Source organism: Balearica regulorum, chromosome 5 (genome assembly GCF_011004875.1).
Source record: "Balearica regulorum gibbericeps isolate bBalReg1 chromosome 5, bBalReg1.pri, whole genome shotgun sequence".
NCBI classification, from domain to species: Eukaryota; Metazoa; Chordata; class Aves; order Gruiformes; family Gruidae; genus Balearica; species Balearica regulorum.
In genome coordinates this window covers 6,694,501-6,715,104 of record NC_046188.1, presented here as the reverse complement: position 1 = coordinate 6,715,104, position 20,604 = coordinate 6,694,501, and the positions used below count along the sequence as shown (strand labels likewise).

Sequence of the window (20,604 nt, the reverse complement as noted above, 5' to 3'; positions counted from 1 at the left end):
ATTAAAAAAAATTGAAACAAACCAACAACAAAACCCCAAAGCTTTTGAAAGCACTGAAAGGCTAATTCTTCTATCAATCACTTAGACTGAATCTGAAGATCCATCCTAGGGTAAAGAACTGACAAAGATATGTATTCCTCCAGAAAATACATTTCCCAGCTCTGGGATGGTTGTGAGAAAGTTACAGACTTGCAAGATACCTAGGAGAGATAAAAATGTCCTTGTTAAAATGCTTTATATGGCCATATAATACGTAGCATGAACTACATACTATGGAGCGCAACTGTGTTAAGTATCCACAAATACGTAATCCTGTTTGTTTATGCTTACTTTCATTTGATATATTTGGTAGAGGCTCTTCAAGTTCATGACCAAATACAAGATCAGAGCCAAATAAATGGTAAATGGTTTCATTTAGATTCCCATTTGTTATTCTGAGAGGATTACGTCTTCTAAAGTTTGCTGACAGTGTGAGAAATCCAGAGTCCTCTGGAGAGTTTGTAATTACAAAACCCTTCATAAGAAAAGGAAAAATAAAAATAAAGATTACATATCTTGCTCTTTATGATGTCTTTTTGGTTTTGCAGTAATATAAACAGTAATGATCCATTTTTTGTGAGTAAAGAACTGCAGGGTCAGTTCTTCAAATTACTTTTGTGAGCTTAAGATTTGACTGTTGCACTTTCTAGATCAGCTGTCAAACACAGAAGCTATGCAAGTTGTGTACACTAAAAAGCACCAGTAGCTATGAAACTCAAATGTGTGAAACAACACATTTGTTGTTTGTTCAAAGAACAAAGCTACTGTAATGGACTGAAGCTGTTTTCACTGAGAAAGATGGAAACCAATATATTTTCAAATGTAAACCCATTACAGCGGATTGCTGGCAGGAGGCTGATAAAAATTCAGGTTTGGAAGGATCTTTATTTATTTAAAAATACTTAGTAGTTCATAAGACTCATGTTGTGACCACCACTTCTTGTAGCAACACACTTGAGGCTGTGTGCCAGCTGTGCTGATTTGTTAATTTTGTTAAAACTGGGTACAGCACAATGACAACGGTGATTGATTGCCTCCTGTAAATCATCTCTAATTCAGCAGTGACAATGTTAAAAGAGATATAATCAATAGCAGGAAAAAAGAAAATATTATTATGTACAGAGTGTTCTGGTGTCTACCTAAAACAGTACTAAATAAAGTGCTAGCCTACTTTCTGCTGCGAAAATCTCTTTTGAAGCTTAAGATCAAAAGCACTTTTTAAGCTTAAACAACACCATACGGTTTCAATTCTTGCTTTCTAACAAGCACTTTAAAAAGCACAACTAAAATGCAACTGACAAACTTGAAAAATCTTTTGTGTTGTTCCACTTGAATGATCTAATGAGAAAATGGCTCAGTTCTGTTGTAGCTAATGAGGTATAACATCTTCACTGAACCTGAATATAAAACAGAGATTTCTCTAAAGATATAGTTTTAACATGCTTCTATTGCTTTACTCATTCTGCCATGTTTTCATTTAAGTGATGTCCAATGAATAAAAGCACAGGTCAGTTTTGAAATAAAACATTTACGCATGAAATCCAGAAGTGCTTTGAACTCTGTATACAAGCATTGTTGCTTCAAGTGGGAAAATGTGTTTCACTAACTTACTAAGGTCTTAGGTCTGCAAACAGATATTAGTGTAGCCAGAGAGAGATCTGTGATAACAGTTTTTTGACAGATGAAGTTCTGACACAGAACTCAAGCGTACATGGATTTTAACCTATCTGGTTTCAGCAGTGACCTACTATCAATGTGAAGACAGATTTGGCAAAACAGTGAAGATACCACTAACATCAGTATCAAATAATAGTGTTTATTCTGGTAGTACCTAGAAGCTAATATCCTGCTAAAGGGCTTTATTTCTACAATAAAATATTTATGCCAAGAAATTTGTACAAGAATACAATAAGGACATAACCCATAGGAGTGGGAAGCATAAGATAACAGCAAAGGGTTAGATTCAGTGCATCAAGTAGCATTTGCAGCTCAGCAACAGTTTAGATGTGGTTGGGCATGGTGACAGTATTGTGGCAGTAAAAAAATTAAGGAGACAATTGGAGTAGAATAACCTTGTGGTGTGTATTTCTACTGGTAGTGCTTCTTATCTATAAAGCAAAGAGGTTTGAGGAAAAGCTGGACAGGTTGATAAGGATGGGAGAATAAAACCGATCGTACTGATGCCTCTCATCATCCTTAGTACGTATGCTTCAGATGTGTAAAAGAACTGTTCCTGTGCTCCATAAATATGAAATGGAGACATGAAGAGAGAACTGGTTTGCACAACACAGAGTGGGAACAGACTCTAGATCTCCTTATTACTCTATTGATTCTTCTGGGGAAACCGATGGTTAAAATGCACACTGCAGTCTTTTGAGCTGGAAGGAAAGAATTCTGTTCATCAAACAAATCTCCAGAGAAGTTTCATGCTGTGATACAGAAAACACAGGTCTGCTGTGGGACAACAAACTGTTTCAGTGAGTGAGGTCTTAGTGATAAACAGAACCACAGAGACAATGAACCTTCTGTTCGTAGGAGATACGTGCTGGGCTAGCCTCCTCTCTGACTCCTTGCTGTTGTTATTGTTATTCTTGTATTTAGGAAACCTAACAGTGAATCCTACTACAAGTCTCTGTTGCAGTGAATTTATACTGTAAAATGAGATGAGGCACACCCAATGAATGCAGACAGACTGACAGATGGGTGAGCACAAGAAAATAATGAGCAATAAAACTGGTCAGTGTGACAGACAATGGTCATAGCAGATGTCCAACTGTTGTAAAGCTTTCTTTTGGTTTCACAGTCAGAATTTCAGGGCAAGGTCTGGAGGAAAACAAGGTAGCTTGTGCAGGGAACCCCTTCTCAACAAAAAGAGTAGCGAAGGGAGAAGCACGACGGTGAAAAAGAGGTGTTGATGACCAGTAACAGTGGTCAGCTCATGGTATGCAATTGCATCTCAAGGCATTAAGACATGACCTCACTCTGAACAAGAAGCATGGGGGTAGGCAAGACTGAACCACAGCGATGGAGACAAGTACTTTGATGAGGAGGGACACTGAGAGCTAACACAAAGGAACAGGCTTATGGGCAAAGCAATAAATGAAGAATATTATCTCTGTTAAAGTATTTACAATGGATACAGATGGGACATGATAGTATCCTTCAAGATGAGACAATATGATATTGCATTATCAAATTATAGTTGAATATAATTATGAAGGTAACTATCAGCAAGACGAGAAACTGCAATCAGGTGTCAAGAATCCCTTTTACCAAGAAAAGATGGACAGAGAAGTTATAATGGTGAATATTGCACTTTGAAATTACAGATTGACACAGCATTGCTGTGATACTGCATTATGTAGTAACATTATGAGGTAAGAGAATTAGGTTCCTCCGAAACTTTTATTAAAAAATTATCAGACACAGATACCCTGTGAAAGTATGGGTACTTTTGTTCTATCTGGTTGTGTTCCACATGGACATACTTGCATGACACTAGTAGTGCATCTTCTTAACCTATGTATGAGGATTTGGTTCATCAAATGTGCACCTGTAAATTTAATTTCTCCCCATGATCTCATTGTACCTGTAGTCTAGACTATCCAAAAGCTGTGTAAGTGCACAGGAGCATGAACTGAGAGTGAACCCTGCTGGAAAAAAATGAGTGGATTTTCTGCAGCATGGAACTTCAGGGTAAGTATAAGTTACTACTGGGGCTAAATTTCACATTTCTGAACAATAAAATCTATGATGTCATCTGTATCTATAGATAGATGAGCCTGAGATTCTAGTGGGTCTTTTACAGTTTTTAAATGTTTGGTTTGTATTGCAATTGCCTATCACAGGCACCTTGACGGAGATATCACAACACCCAAATAGTAGGCATCTTCCTAGCAGGATGATAGAAAGAACCTGTTATAGGTTCTCACACTCATTACATTGTGTGGTGAAGAAAGGGAGCAGATAATATGTCTTATTTTTCCCAACTTTACAAAACCTGAGGTTGCCTCAGAGAGTTAAGAAGGGGAAAAAAAAAAAAAAAAGTATTTTAATGCTATGATAACCACATTAGGCACACTTTATAGGTGACATGAATATTGTCCTTGGAATTTGAATAACATTTACTTTACTTGTTCTAGAGGCTGGTAGTCAGCTCTCATCCTCTCTTCTGCATTTACTGGCAGTCAAAACACAAGTAATGAACAGTAGTTCTTCAAAGAACCTTGTGCAAAGAAAATACAAAATAACCCAGAAATGGGGTCCTTGTCCAACAAGTCAATCTATAGTATCTCAGCTACACCAGTAAATGTCTGAACCAAACCTTACACCAATGCTACTGTCCGAGGAACAGAATCCAAACTGTGCAGAAATGACTATACACGTTTCAGCACCATTTTTCAATTTTAAGTGCTCATGAATAACTGACACTTTGTACTGACAAAGTGGCATGCTGTGGGCAAATTTATAACTTCATCATCAATGTAGCCGGGACCACAGCAGCTTCTCATGGCCCTCAGCATGTTTGAGGATTTGAGTGCACTGTTTGCCCCGCAGAGACATGTATAGGCAACAGCCTTATAGAAGGCCAAGTGTTGAGAAGCAGGCTGTGCTGCAAACAGAAAAGGCTAGCAATATTTTTCTATTTTAACAGCCAATGTTATTGAAAATGACAGGTGATAAGGCATCTGAAGTGTGGAACATAGTGGTGGGTACTACCTGAAGCTTACTAATACACTGTGAGATGTATTTCTTAATGCCACATTGCACAGGAGACAGCTGAGCCCACCACCTTGGTCGCCTTCAGGAGAAAGTCTAGGCCTGCAATTCTAAAGAAGGAAATCCTGCAACAGCAATTTCCCAAGAGGAATCTGTCTTTTTTTCCTTGTAAAGAGCATGGCTATTCTTGCCATTACTGGGTAACATTCAGTTTGCTTGACATTCTCCTACCATTTCATCATCCCTTTCAGAAGCCAGTTCATTTCCCTCCCTTTGAAAGTTGGTTTAAAACATGTCATAAGTGCAAAAATATTCTTTTGAGTCAACCACTAAAAACAGAGTGCATGACTGCTCCATATGTACTACTGCTCCAACATGCCCCTGCCTTCTCTCTCCCCTGTGCTTCTAGCTGTTGCTTTAGACCAGAAACTGCTGGTTTACAGTAAAAGGAAGTTAAGGGGCATTTAGAACTTGGACTTTCCACCTAACATTCAAGGGTCTATTTATGAAAACATGCCCTATGAACTATATTTTCAACTGAAATTTAGAAAGCCACATTTTTTCTCAAAACTAACAATGAAAAATATATTTTTGTTTCCATTTATGTTTGATGCTACTTTAAAGCTCAGTAGTCCTAAGATACTTAAATACATGAAGCTGAGATCCTACAAACTTTCTTCAAACACTTGGCCCTAGTGAGTTCCACTTGTCCTTTTATGGCTACTAGGAAAGCCTTTTCTACTGTGTGAAAGTGTTAGCTGTCTTCTGTCCCATAGCTATGTATTCATAAAATCAGAAAGGCTAGCATCTTCTTTACTGTGTTCTGATAGTATGTTCCCGGGGATAAAAAAGGCGAACCAATAGTACTACACTGAAAAACATAAGCATTGCTGGAAAAAAAGAAATCTGAAATATCCCTTTGGGACTTTTTCAAGGAGTGATGTGCAAAACAACAAAGATTGCTATCGAGCCATTTTAAAAATAAAATCAAGTATTTCAGAAATCCTTTAACATTGTTTGATCTTTCTTCACAGATCTGACCTGCTTTGGAATATTGAGAGGACAGCCCATCACTGCAACATACTCATGCAAACACACACATTTTAAATTTATCTTGCATCACTATGAAGAACAGTATGCTGAAGAACGAGTGCCGTCTGATCACAGTATGGCTGTGACAGGCACAGTGAGGCGATGTGATCATCACATATACTATGAAGCTTTCAGCCTTAAAACAATAATAGCTGACACTTAGGAATTACCTGGTTATGGAGAAATTCTTAATAGTTTGAATGATTATAATGAGTGCAAAAGCAAAATGAGCACAGAAATTTGTCACACTATGATGGAAGCCCATACAACCCTTAATCCATGTGTGTTTCTACCAATGTCCTTTTTCCCCAGACAATCTGAAAACAAATTCATGTTTTTCCCATATTCCAGATGCTGAGCATATGCAAAGAATGAAGACAAGAAGAGCTGAGTGAAGTCTTGAGAAGTATACACACAATAACTAGGTTTTGCAGGATTCTCTGATGCTCTGTCACTGTTACTTTTATCAAACTTGACCAAGGTATAGAGGGAATTCTGCATGGTGACTTTGCAAGATTTGTCTGATATGATAAAACTGAATTTCACTATGGGTATTGCCTTATATATATGCAGAAATAAGTAAATGAATCTTGACAGCTCCTGGAATTTTCAGGAGTGCACAGAAAGAGAGAAATGTAAACTGAAAGGTAATTTGAAAATGCTCTTTAGGACACAGGCTGATCTAATGTTGATGGCAAAAGGAAGAAGAAAGAAGTATGACCGTCTCCTTCAAAGGATGACAAAAAGACTATCTGTCGTGGTTTTACCCCAGCAGGCAGCTGAGCACCACGCAGCCGCTCGTTCACTCCCCCCTCCATCAGGATGGGGAAGAGAATTAGAAAAGTTAAAGTGAGAAAACTCGTGGGTTGAGATAAAGACAGTTTAATAGGTGAAGCAAAAGCCGCGCGCACAAGCAAAGCAAAGCAAGGAATTCATTCACCACTTCCCATGGGCAGGCAGGTGTTCAGCCATCTCCAGGAAAGCAGGGCTCTGTCACGCGTAATGGTTACTTGGGAAGACAAACGCCATCGCTCCGAATGCCGCCCCCCCCCCCCGCCCCTTCCCCCAAGCTCCTTATAAACTGAGCATGACGTCATATAGTGTGGAATATCCCTTTGGTCAGTTTGGGTCACCTGTCCTGTCTGTGTCTCCTCCCAACTTCTTGTCCGCCCCCAGGCATCCCGCTGGCAGGGCAGTGCAAGAAGCAGAAAAGGCCTTGGCCCCATGTAAACACTGCTCAACAACAGGTTCATAGAACAAAAACATCTCTATATTATCAATGCTGTCTCCAGCACAAATCCAAAACGTATCCCCACACTAGCTACTATGAAGTAAATCCATCCTCTCAGCCGAAACCAGGACACTATCACTTCTGAAATGAGCAAAGGAAAGGAGGTTTACTGGCAGAATGAATGACTACTTAGGCTACACACAACATTGCAGAAGAACTTTGGGTGAATATACAAAAGCCTTCTTTATGCTCATAAAAGGTACTGAACTGGCTGAACTCATTGATTCTAACAAGGGGTTGTGATGGCCATCAGAATACTATACATTGTAAGGCAGCTGAATTTTCACAGGTCAGGCTCAAGGGACTAAAATACTCTCTCAATTTATTCCTCACTATCTGAATATATTCCTAAAGTTTTGTAATGTTGTACAAATTTAAGTAAAGAATGAAAACAGAATATCAATGATCAATCTGATCAGAGATACACGTACGCACTCCCAGATCAAACCAGCAGCCAGAGACAGGTAGGCGGTTCCCTTACTTAAAATGAAATCCGTTGTAGGAAGGTGAAAAAACTTCAATGTATGCTTAACCAGCTATGCAATAGGATCCAAAGAACAGATGACAGCAGCCTGGTTGTCCTGGTTTTGTCTGGGATAGAGTTAATTTGCTTACTAGCAGTTAGAATACTGCTATGCTTTGGATTTAGGATGAGAATAACGTTGATAGAGCACTAATATTTTAGTTGTAGTCAAGCAGTCAAGGACTTTTTAGCTTCTCAACTGGCCTGCCAACAAGAAAGCAGGGGGCACCCAAGAAGCTGGGAGGGGGCACAGCCAGGACAGCTGACCCAAACTGGCCAAAGGGATATTCCATACCATATGATGTCATACTCAGTATATAACTGGGGGAGTTGGCTGGGAGGCAGCATGGCTCAGGAACTAGCTGAGCATCAGCTCCAGGTGGTGAGCAACTGTGCTGTGCATCACTTGTTTTGTATACTTATTATTATTCTTTTCTGTCCTATTAAACTGTCTTTATTCTCAACCCATGAATTTTACCTTTTCCTTTTCAATTCTCTCCCCCATCCCACTGTGGGGGGGATTGACCAAATGGCTGTGTGGTTGTTTTAGCTGCCTGCTGGGTTAAACCATGACAGTCCTTTTGGTGCCGAATGTGGGGCTCAAAGGGCTGAGATAATGACAGATCTGACCAGAGTGTGTTAAAACAAATTATATTAGTTTAATAATTTCTGGTCACAATGCTTTATTATTTGTTCGTATGGTTGTGTCGTGTAAATCCTTACTTGCATTATGTATTCCCTACAGTGCAGTTTGTTTACCATCTCTGGGAGCTGGATGAGGATTTTAATTTTGCCACACTGTGTAATATCACCTTACGATAAGATAACATTATTGGCCATGAGAATAATTTGGTCTGTGTATTCAGCATATAAAGCTGGGGGAAGAAGAAGGAAGGGGGCATGTTTGGAGTTACGGCATTTGTCTTCCCAAGTAACTGTTATGCATGATGGAGCCCTGCTTTCCTGGAGATGGCTGAACACCCGCCTGCCCATGGGAAGCAGCGAATGAATTCCTTGTTTTGCTTTGTTTGCATGTGGGGCTTCTGCTTTACTTATTAAACTGTCTTCATCTCAACCCACAAGTTTTCTCAATTTTACTCTTCTGATTCTCCCCCCCATCCCACTGTGGTGGGGGGTAGTGAATGAGTCGCTGTGTGATGCTTAGTTGCCAGCTGGGGTTAAACCATGACACTGGTATAGTTAGTTTGATGAAGAAATGGCCTAACAAGTTGTTTGCAAAGAACACAGGAAATAAAAGCCAATTAGATGATGCCAAACATACCGTACAAGAGCACGTAGTGATAGAACAACAGGTAATGGCTTTAAACTGAAAGAGGGTAGATTTAGATTACATACTAGGAAGAAATTCTGCCTGATGAGGGTGGTGAGGAACTGGAAGAGGTTGCCCAGAGAAGCTGTGGAGGCCCCATCCCTGGCAGTGTTCAAGGCCAGGTTGGATGGGGCTTTGGGCAACCTGGGCTAGTGAAGGGTGTCCCTGCCCATGGCAGGGGGGTTGGAACTAGACAATCTTTAAGGTGCTCTCAAACACAAACCATTCTATGATTCTACGGTATGTGCACAAAACAAACAAACAACATACTGGGTTTCTTCAAACTAGGAAGGGAAAAAATAGGGAGATCCAAAGCTACTGACACTGAAGACACCTCCTTTCTCCTCAGTGGAGTAAAGGAGAGATAAAAGTATATTTTAAAAAATGATGGTACTTGCTTCCTTTTGCAAGTCTTTGCTGTCCATAGACATGAGAGGCCACTTTTCAGTACAGCTGCTGCCTATTTGTTACCTGATTTGGGAGCTTTTGTCCAGGCAGTATTGATTCAATGTGATTGTAGTTAAGAAACAATACCTGTAAAAAGGAAACATAATTAATCAAACAGAATGTTCCTCTGCTAACATATAAGCAAAACTGCCAATTAAATTTTTCTGTTTCAGAAATTTGATCTTTAGAATGACAATTGGTCAGTTTAAAGTGCTTAAAAAAGTTTGGTGCAATTCACTGATTTTGGATCAGATTACCGCAACAACACTGCAAAATTGAAACAGTGGTTGCAATCAGCTTTGCACTGATTGATTGCTGTTGTTCCAAAACTCCACAAACAACAGTGTATTAAAGGAGATTAAAGACTATTTTCAATCAAAGGAAATTAGTTTATTATTAATATTACAAAAAATAGGAAAGACTGTGTCATGAACCCACCTTGGCATTAGGAAGGAAGATTAAACCACTGAAAGACATGAAATTATTGTTCAGTAAACTCACACTGCAGACATTTCTAAACTGGTCTGCTAACACCAGTTCTACAGCTCAGAATTAACTAAAAAAAGACAAATATGGATTGAGAATAAAAGTAACATGCAAAAGTAAGAGAGAAAGGAGATACATAGCATGAGCAGATCCATAACATGCTGGCTTGGGGTAAGAAATGCAACATGTTTCTATTGAAGAAGCACCCTAATGAAAATCTCATAACAAATTCACAGTTCTTTTTCCAGTAGTAAACAACTACTCTGATACTTGATCAGATTTGATTCTGACACCAAAGGCAAACGCTTTCACCAGTATGCTCTGTTTGCATCTATATCACATTACTGAAATTGCAGTTCCATAGCTCTTTAGGCTGTTTTCATTGCTTTCCAGCAGTACTGGAGCTGCAATTGCTCAGATGGAGTATTCCATTCTCTGCTTACCCCAAGGCCTGCCAAAGCACCACACCGATTGTAATTGTGTACCTCAGCTGCATCAAAGCCTGCTTACAAGGTACTTGTTACTACTTAATGGTAGAAGCAGGATACTCTGTTGGTCAGAGAGACACTCCTCAAGTATTTTTTAGGAATTCATAACTGTGCTGTTGATATATCTCTTCAAGAAATTCAAGGTTTGCAATAAATACCTTAAAAGGCACAGTCAGTGTTATAGTACTGCTCTACAACCTTTTACAACAAAGCCTCTAGGGAATGAATGTCCTTGCAGAAAATAATCCTGACAAAAATGTTTAAATACTTGTATCTGTCCTCACATCTTAAAACAGTCTCTTGAAATGAAGAATCAAACTAAAAGGAGTTACAATTTCTTTATGAGCAAGACTTACTCAATTCCACCAGAGTATTGACACTGATATTCCTGGCATGGTGATACTGTTGCTGAAGGCCTTCTAGGCTACCTATGATCAAAAGATGAAGATCATGGACTGTACCATGAAAATTGTCTTCACATGTTGGATCAGGTAGGGACTTTCACTGACAGATGCAGCATACTGGGAAAGAATAAAATATACATATGTCTCTAAGAAGACAAATACATACATATAGCCCATAGAAATACTTTCCTAAAGATGAGCATCAAGGATGATGTTTGCAAACAAGTGTGACTTGTACTATGTAAAGCACTTTTGTTGCAGAACAGTGACTGTCCCACTGGGTGCACATACTATTGTTCAGTTAAGGATGCATTTAATGCAACCAATCACAGGTCATTCTTGCTCTAAATTCCTGCAGATCTACAATGGGCAAGGCAGCTTTCTCAGAAATCAGATTACAGAAGCAGCCCTGCACATACATACATGTGTGTTCTCACTTGGGCCGAATTTGTTCTGAAAGGAATCAGATCGGATGGGTTTTGATCAAATAAAATCTCTCTTCTAGATATACTTAGTCTGTAGCCAGTACCCTATCTCTCCTACACACTCTTCTGTCAAATTGTGTGCAGGCAGCACCATTCCCTAAATGAAAAATGGAAGCATCTAGAGAAAGAATATTTCTTCAATGAAACAGTGGAAAATAACACTTTGTGATGAAAAATTACACTACAGATCAGTCAAGGTAATTTGGCCTACAAATTCTAGGGAATTATTAGGCATATTTGCTAAACACAGATTTTCACATTCTAACCACAATATCAGATGCTACTTTTAATAGATAATGCATTTCTGAAAATCACTGCACCTGATATTAGAGGTTGTCCAATTTAATTCTTGCATTTCTGTGAAGTTGGAATGTGCCGGTCTATCTGCAGTCATGTCAGAGGTGAGTTTGCCTCCAAACAAATCTTTTGCGCTTTCTCCTTCTGTTGGCTCCTGTTAAATGCATTTGAAGCGATGTCTGCTATATTAACGCTGGTCTAGAACTATCACAATCATATAGGCAAGAAACATTTTACAATTCAATGAATTAAAAAGGTTTTAAATCAAAGTAACTTAAAAAGTGTTATTTTGTCTTTATGTGAGCAGACCGGGGTGACTGCTTTCTTATGGAACAGATTAATGGAGACAGTCTGTGTTGTCTCAGTTTACAGTATAGATTTGTAAGTAAAGTACACTAATTTCACAGGTGTTAGAAATGATTAAGCTCCAAAATTATAGTTAAAGCCTTGGGAACCCTAGCAATGTGCCAGGACACTACTGTACTATGTATTATTACAAAAAAAGGTAATTTCTATCCCAAGATGACTAAAGAAAGAAAGAAACAGACAATGGAGTATTATGGAGTACATGAAAAGATTACACACATATCAACAAGTCTGATCAGCTACATCTCGATTTGTTAAAGAACTATTTCTAAAAAAGTTATAGTAATAATCTGCATACAGAATAACTTACTACTGCGATGCCATCTAAGGCTTTGAGAGAGGGAAGATGGAATAAAAGAAATAGTTGGTAGTGATCTTGTTTCCAGACTATTCTATTTCTACTCACGTCCAAAATTATCAGATTAGTTAAACCCTAAGCAGAAAAAAGCACAGGTTTATTAATATAACTTTAAAACATCCATATATAGGTGCATTCAAACTTTTCAGCTCCTGCTTCAGCCATCATCTACATAACTGAGAAATCACTTAACAAAATCCAGATATCTTCATTTAGATTAATATCACTTTTCAACACTCAAGCCACAAAGCAAGCCCTTAAAGTGAGTGAAAAATATACCAACATCACCTTAAAAGCTTTTGTGCTTTCATGCAGTTTTACAGATTCTGAACATAAATAAGAATCAGGGCCTCAGTCTCCAATTAGTGTTTGAATCCAAAGTCTGTAATACGTACATTAGCGTTCCAGGTAAGCTGAAAAGAACTGGAACTGCTGCGGGTGTAATTGTTCATTATTTGACACGAGTTGCAGAATTATTCCATGGTTTTAGCCTACCTGGTAGAAGTGATGTTTAAGTCTGCAGAATATTTTGAGCCTAATTCAGCCACAAGGTTCAGTACCTCCTTCTCAGGAGTGAGTATCATCAATCCAAAAATGTTAGACTGGGGTTTTCATCAGTTTGGGTCCCACTTTAAAGATGGATGACTGCAGTACCCACCAGCAGAACCTCCAATTTTGTTCAAATACAGCTTCCTCTATACTTGAACAAGTGGGGAAACACTGCATTTCTAATGTAATAAGAAACAAATTAGTTTTGCAATAGTAAATATGTTCTCTTGGTTGATATAAACAAAGTTATTAGTTATGTATAGCTCTATCAGGGAGTAAGTTTTCTTTAAACCAGCTAATGATGTGATTCTGTTCTCAGTGAAAATGTAATGAAGATGAGACAGATTTTCAAGCACATGTCTTTTGAGGCTGATAAGATGGTTGTTTACGCTATGTCTTGTAAGTCTGGTGAGCTTTGAAATTCCTTGAAAAATAAGAAAGATGCACTAAGTATAAAGTGAGCTGTAATAGAAAAAGATGGCTGATACAGAAGGTAAAACACATTACAAATGACACAGTTTGTGTTACTGGGTCCAGCCGTAACTAGATCAATTAGATCATTAAACATTTTAATAGGAAATACTTATTCTCCTGGAACATAACTGTTCTGCCTCATTCCCTTTCTTCAGTTCTGCTAAAGATACACTCAGATTTTTTAATATTTGAAAAACTCACTCTGTTGGCAGCGAGTAAAAACTCACCCTCTGTAACATTTCACTATAAAGAAACTTCTACTGTGTCCCAGCTTAACAGCCTGCATCATCACTACCATAGTAAATATAGTACCATCTAGTGTTGAATTGTAGCTTTTATCTAAAGTGAGTTATGTGAGGTTAAGACAAGACATTATTCCTTCTATTTGTGTGAGATTGTTGTTGTTAAATGATGCCCATCTTAAATGCTCCAATTTTTCCAAGTAGGAAGTTCTGAAGAGTGTTGGTCATCCAGATTTAAGACAGTGATCTGTAATTAAACTCAGCATTAGAATTGAAAGAAACCGACCAGTCAATTGATTTGTAAATTAATTCCACCTATGTATTCCGTGCTCAGTTTCTATGTGTACATTTCCCTGGATGCAGGGTGTGATATTTCCCCATTATAGAATCATAGAATCTTTAAGGTTGGAAAAGACCTCTAGGATCATCAAGTCCAACTGTTGACCCAACACCACCATGTCTACTAAACCACATACCAAAGTGCCATGTCTACACGTTTTTTGAACACCTCCAGGGATGGTGATTCCACCACCTCTCTGGGCAGCCTGTTTTAATGCCTGACCACTCTTTCAGTGAAGAAATTTTTCCTAATATCTAATCTAAACCTCCCCTGGCAAAACTTGAGACCATTTCCTCTTGTCCTTTTGATGGTTGCTTGGGAGAAGAGACTGACACCCACCCGGCTACAACCTCCTTTCAGGCAGTTGTAGAGAGTGATAAGGTCTCCCCTCAGCTTCCTCTTCTCCAGACTAAACAACCCTAGTTCCCTCAGCCGCTCCTCATAAGACTTGTGCTCCAGTCCCTTTACCAGCTTCGTTGCCCTTCTCCGGACACACTCCAGCACCTCACTGTTCTTCTTGTACTGAGGGCCCCAAAACAGAACACAGTATTTGAGGTGCAGCCTCACCAGAGCCTAGTACAGGGGCACAATCACATCTCTACTCCTGCTGGTCACACTATTCCTGTTCCTATTGCAACAGAGCTACTCTTCTTTAATACATCTCAAAAAAGTTCAGCTTCTCCTCCAAAACCAAGAACTCTATGACCTAAGTATGCCAGCTCCCAAATGTACCTTTGCAGTTGAGGCTATCTGAACATAGGCATTTTTTTCTTGTCTGCATTAGATCTTAGATAGTTTTGTTCAATTTAAATCCTTCTGCAATATGTGATTATTTTATTGGCTAGTCTACTTTACACGTCCTCATTCTGCAACAGGACTTTAATGGAGACAGGATTTCAGCCTAACACTAAGGCTGGATATTTAGTCTAGAAGAGGCTGAGTGCAAAGTCAGAGCAGGATTTATCCTAACTTTATAGATCTTCATGCTTTTTATAAACAAAGTACGCTTTTCTCTATACAACAGATTAACAAATTCAGTAATTGTCTTGTTTGAAATATTCTTGAACAGAAACAAATAAATATCGATACCAACCATCTGTTTTGCTGCCCAGGTTGTGAAATGACTGTCTTACAGGATCTGACTTTAGACACCTGGCAGCAAGCTTCCTGTAAAGACAAAACTGCCAGTGATCCTGTCTATAATTTGTTTGTACTACTACAACTCCACCTTTCTGATAATACTACAGTATTTAGCCAATCATTGTACAATGAAGAAAAGATAAGATCAGAGTCCCAATCAAAAAATTCAAATTATCCAGTAGTGTATTGCGATTGTATCCAAGACAAATAATCACTTAAATATAGATTGGCTTTGGTGATGACTAAAAAACATTTTTTGGCTATATTATTTTCCAAAGTATTTATCATGCCCTTTATGAATCCCTTCTCTCTGATGTCACAAAACATATATGACATATGCTAAAGCATTGATTTTCCTGGCAATTTTTCTAAACATGAATTCCCTTAATGCACACAGAATGAAACGCCACACGTATCAGCAGAAATGTGTTTTCCTCTAGCTATTCTATATTCTAATAACAAATTGAACTGACAGAGGAGCTTTTAACCTTTCATACTGGGTAGATTAACATGATTTCAGCTGATGGATCAGAACAGGTTAGGATGACCTTGGATATTCCTCCACGGACTCTTGCAGCTTTTTGCTAGCTCTGTTTCCTAAGGAAACAAGGCTAATGTGATTGTCCTATCTGTATATCCATCTGCTAGCCACTAATTTTTAAACCTATTGGTGAGTTTTGGCCCAATTTGTCAGACAAGCACTAGTCGACGTCCTACAAAATCCATGAAAATGAGCAGCTGAATGAGAGGTATAAACTGACAATCCCAGTGAAGGAAAGTCTGCAATACTGGCTCAGCTACAATGACAACTAGAGGATCCAGGAGAGACCTGTTGTGGTGGGTTGACCTTGGCTGGATGCCAGGTGCCCACCAAGCCACTCTATCACACCCCTTGTCAGAAGGACAGGGAAAGGAGAAAAATAAGATGGAAAAAACCCTCAGGGGTCAAGAAAAAGACAGTTTAATAGAGCAAAAGGCGGCATGTGGAAGCAAAGGAAAAACAAAAAATTTATTCTCTACTTCCCATCAGCAGGTGATGTTCAGCCACTTCCCGGGAAGCAGGGCTTCAGTATGCATAGATATTGCTTTGGAAGACAAACGTCATAAATAACAAATACTCCCCCTTCTTCCTCCTTCCTCTCAGCTTTTATTGCTGAACAGATGTCACATGATATGGAATATCCCTTTAGTAGGTTTGGGTCAACTATCCTGGCTGTGTCCACCCCCCAAGATCTTGCCCACCTCCAGCCTACTGGTGAGGGAAGGAATGCTGGAGAGACAGCCCTGACTCTGTGCTAAGCATAGCCAGAACACTGGTGTGGGCCAGCACTGTGAGGGCTGCTGTGGGGAAAATTAACTCCAGCTCAGCCAGACCCAATACACCTGTTCTGAATGATATGAGAAACTCTGAGAGCTGATTATGCACTGGATAACCCAAAGACAAGGCTCCTTCTGAAGGCAAACCAATTTCCTTCAGCACTGCCGCTCAGCAAGTGACTGCTTAATTAGTTTATAATTTTAGGTAGACTTTCAAGGTGAGAGAGAATGTTCAAAGGGTTATTCTCCATGTTTGCCAATTTGAAATTAGACCTACTAGCTTTCTTCTTGCAATCTGTACTTTGTATTGATATTTAGTAGTTCTCTCTGAAAGTTTTAATCCTGCCCGATCACAGAAATGGATTAGTATAGAGTTTTCAATATGCATGTGGCAAAGCTCATTTGGCTTTAGACATGAAATATGCCTAAGCCTCTAAATTTTAGGGCAGGGTATATTGGAAGGGTCAGTATTTGAAAACCATTTTGCTATATGCATTAGAGAATTTATGTCTATAGAATTTATTAAGAGAACTAATGTTTCAACATGTTTCAACATTATACTTTTTTGACATCAGAAAAAAGTTGGGTTCAAAACTGGTGGAATAAATAAGCTAAGCATAACTACTGAATTTTCTAAGGAAAAATTCTCAGGGCCAATCTCTACTGATCAGGGAGAGAATGCAAAGGAGCTGGCTGCAGTTTCCTGAATCAGTCTGGTTCTCTCATTATCCTTGCCACCAGTGTCCTTGCTCCTTAAAAAAATGCTCAATATTCTTGAAGCTGCACTGACACTCTCCTTTGAAATACTTCCAGAGTATTTGCAATTCCTGGAATCCTTAAATAAACTGAGTAGATTAAGGACTTTGTCTTGCCTTGGGAGGCAATTCTTTAAAAAAACAAGCAGTGTATCTCATAAGCACGTCCTTTATACACCCTTGGTGTTTTAAAAAGGGCAATTTTCATATGCCAAAGGCAGTCACAAGCAAAATGAGTGACACAAAAACTTCAGCTAAAAAAATATGAAGGCTAGTTAGGAGAGGTTTAAAGTTGCAGAAGGTTAAACACTAAACACTTCAGAATTATACACTTTTCCATTTACAGTTTAAAAAATCTTCACCCTTTGAAGTTTACAGACTAAAGCAAATATTCCTGAGCCTGACTGGATCAGGCTATGGTCCTTTTATTCCACTGCAGCAGAAGTGAGTGAAAAATAGGAAAAATGATAGCAGTGAGAATAAAACCGTTTTTAGAAACATGGACTGCTGAAAATGAAAACTAAAAATGTCAATGAGAATTTGATGGCTAATATAATCAGAGATCATAATCAGGACCTAATGAAATTCAAGCAATGCTATAGGCTTGATCCTGTCTAAGGATTGTAAAATAGTAAATCAGAACACAGAAGAGAAAGTTTCAATCTGTGTTTCTCTCTGCCTCTGGGAAGAACCATGATGAGATACTCATAATTTACATGGATAAAGAAATACTTTGTATTTCATTAATTACTAAAAAGAATCTAAAACTGGAACTACTCATGTTAACATTTTTAAAGGCATTTTTCAATCAAGGGTATTAATGAACCAGTTGAAGAACTTTCTGAACCACCCATCAATTCATATTATACAAATGACAGTATGCTTAGGAAATTCTAAAAGGTTATAAACAAACAGAAGTTATAGTAGTTTTGAGGATAAATAGGATGACCAGAATAGGTCAGTTTTAGCTTGATATCATCCTTGGGTAGCACAGAAAGGCTGATATGAAACACAGTAAATAATTAAAAGTTAATGGCCTAATTAATAGATGTCAGTATGATGCATTGGAAACAAAAATTAATATTAAATTGCTTTTGATTACAATTTAAAAGTATTGATAAGATTAATAGCTTCTGTCTGAGAATGTAATTAAAAAAGAATGAAATCCAAAAGTGAAGGTAACTCTTGTTAAATAGAAAAAAACTGGCTAAAGGATGGATCTCAAAATCTAACTATAGAAAGAAAATCATGACTTTACAGACTATTTTTATTGATGTTCTGCTCGAAATTCTTTTTCTCAATGACCTAGCAAAAAGAGCAGGAGTCCCTTTGTGGTAAATTAGGAGATGACATAAAGGTATTAGTAAGGTCAGCTTTACACAACAGTTTTATAATAACTACATGGTGGCTCTATTGAAAAAGCACATTTCTGTATAGAACAAATTGTAAATTATGTAGGAACAGAGAAATTCACACTCACATGATGAAAGACAGTATCTCAGGAACACTGAAAGGACTAGAACTAATGACAGAAAAACAGAAGAATACGAGTTTGTACTGTTGCCACAAGGACATGCATCTCAGTTAAGATTTAATCATTGGACTGGTGAGTAGGATTAGGCAAGTGGAATATCATTATCAGTCCAGTGCTGGAAGTTTCTGTATAGTTTTGTAGGAGGCCATACATAAAACCCATGTGGACATAATGAAACATGTTCAGAAAGGAACTAGAATAATATCATGAGAAACAAAAAAACATGTTATAATGAGACACTCAAGAAGTTCAACCTACCAGTTTCTTTAAGATAAGATGAAGTGGGATGATTTTGGCTAAACAAGGAAAAGACTTCTGATCCTTTAGAACATCAGGTTCTACTCCTTGAGAACACTGGAAAGAGACAAAATGAGACCCAGTGCATTAAATTTGATAGTAGAAACAAGGTAGACATGATAGAGAGATAGGAAAGGTAGATTCACTGTTACTTGAAACCTTAAAACAGAGACTAAAAGTGGGTTCCATAACAGCAAAATAGTATCAGCAGCAGACATATCTCCATCTGGGGTGGCTGGTTGGGCTTTCTGGTAGAATGCAATTCACTGCAACCTACAGTAACCCTCTGAACTACTTTTGTTTCTGCACTGTCTATATAAGGAATGTAGGGTGACTATTTCAAATGTGGTTATCTACACTGTAGGTAAGCAAAGTTAGGCGAAATTCTTCCTAATCTGAATGGTTTACTGTAAAATCTGCTGTAGCTCAAAAAGAGGCAAGGACAAAACTTCTACCTTCACAGAAACCAGAAAACGAAATGTTTGTTAAAAAAATAGGTGCAGAACTGTTCCTAAAGCTTTCCTTGTCCATAGCACTCACTATAATTTACGATAAAACAGAACATCAAACCTGGGTCATCTTTGATCCTGCAATATATTGCAATGCTTTTGCAGCTTCTTCATTAGCAACCAGGACTCCATCTAGGTTAGTGAGAGCCTTTAACTCGCCAATGACACTCACCTGCAATGAGGCAGGTTTGAAGAGATGTATGAAGTGTTACAATTTTTTTGAATTGCCAATATAGTTTACATAGAAGAAGGAGACTTGCATTTCCTTTCTGTTTAGTGTACTGTCATCTCATGGATGTCAAGAGCTAGAACTTTGCTATGAACTTCACCAGAGCCACTGCGTCATCCTTGCTTACATAGTTTGCTAGAAACACATGCGACAAGGTACGTTTGGGCCAGTTTTGATTGTCTTGTTTTTATGTGACACTGACCGTAATAAACTGCTCTGGAGTCACATGGGCTAACTCATAAGTTTACTAATCTTACAAAGCTCACTAATATATAAGATGCATTTGTATTTGTTTTTATAATCGAGGAGTTTCACTTATGACCTATAAATATTACGAAAACCAAAGAAAGCTTCATAGGACATGTGAGAAATATTTAAAGGATTTAGAGGTGTCACCAAAACCTCAAGACATCACCACAAACTTATTCTATACATACAGAATGTGTTAGACTGCCCACTAATTTAAAATATAATGCACAAAATACACACCTCTCACATAATGAATAACAATGTCTTTGTGAATGGAATATAGATATATTTTGACAGCCAAATAAGCCAAATGCAATCACTTATGAGCTAGATGGTAGAACATCCTCTGAGAGGCAGTGTCATGGTTTAACCCCAGCTTGTAACTAAGCACCACACAGCTACTTGCTCACTCACCCCCTTACTCCCCAAGGGGATGGGGAGGTGAATGGAAAAAGAACCTTAATGGGTTGAGATAAACACAATTTAATAGGATAACAAAGGAAGATATCAATAACAACAACAACAATAATAAATAAAGCAAGTGATGCACAAATGCAATTGCTCACTACCTGCAGAGAAAAAAAACAGAAACAACGCAATGCCCAGTCTGTTTCTGAGCAGCGATCCTGCCTCCCAGCTAGCTT

The 20,604-nt window shown here is 38.3% G+C and overlaps 1 protein-coding gene across 1 annotated transcript; it reads right to left on the bottom strand.

Annotated features, from left to right (window-relative positions):
- Positions 1-8,477: 8,477 nt before the first annotated feature.
- Positions 8,478-19,552, bottom strand: LOC142601866 (leucine-rich repeat-containing protein 9-like). The gene is given in 10 exon segments (XM_075753000.1): positions 8,478-8,539; positions 9,393-9,528; positions 9,880-9,986; positions 11,623-11,755; positions 12,278-12,400; positions 13,084-13,298; positions 13,661-13,807; positions 13,810-13,837; positions 18,935-19,030; positions 19,544-19,552. Coding segments are annotated over 10 exon segments (1,056 nt in total).
- Positions 19,553-20,604: the final 1,052 nt, after the last annotated feature.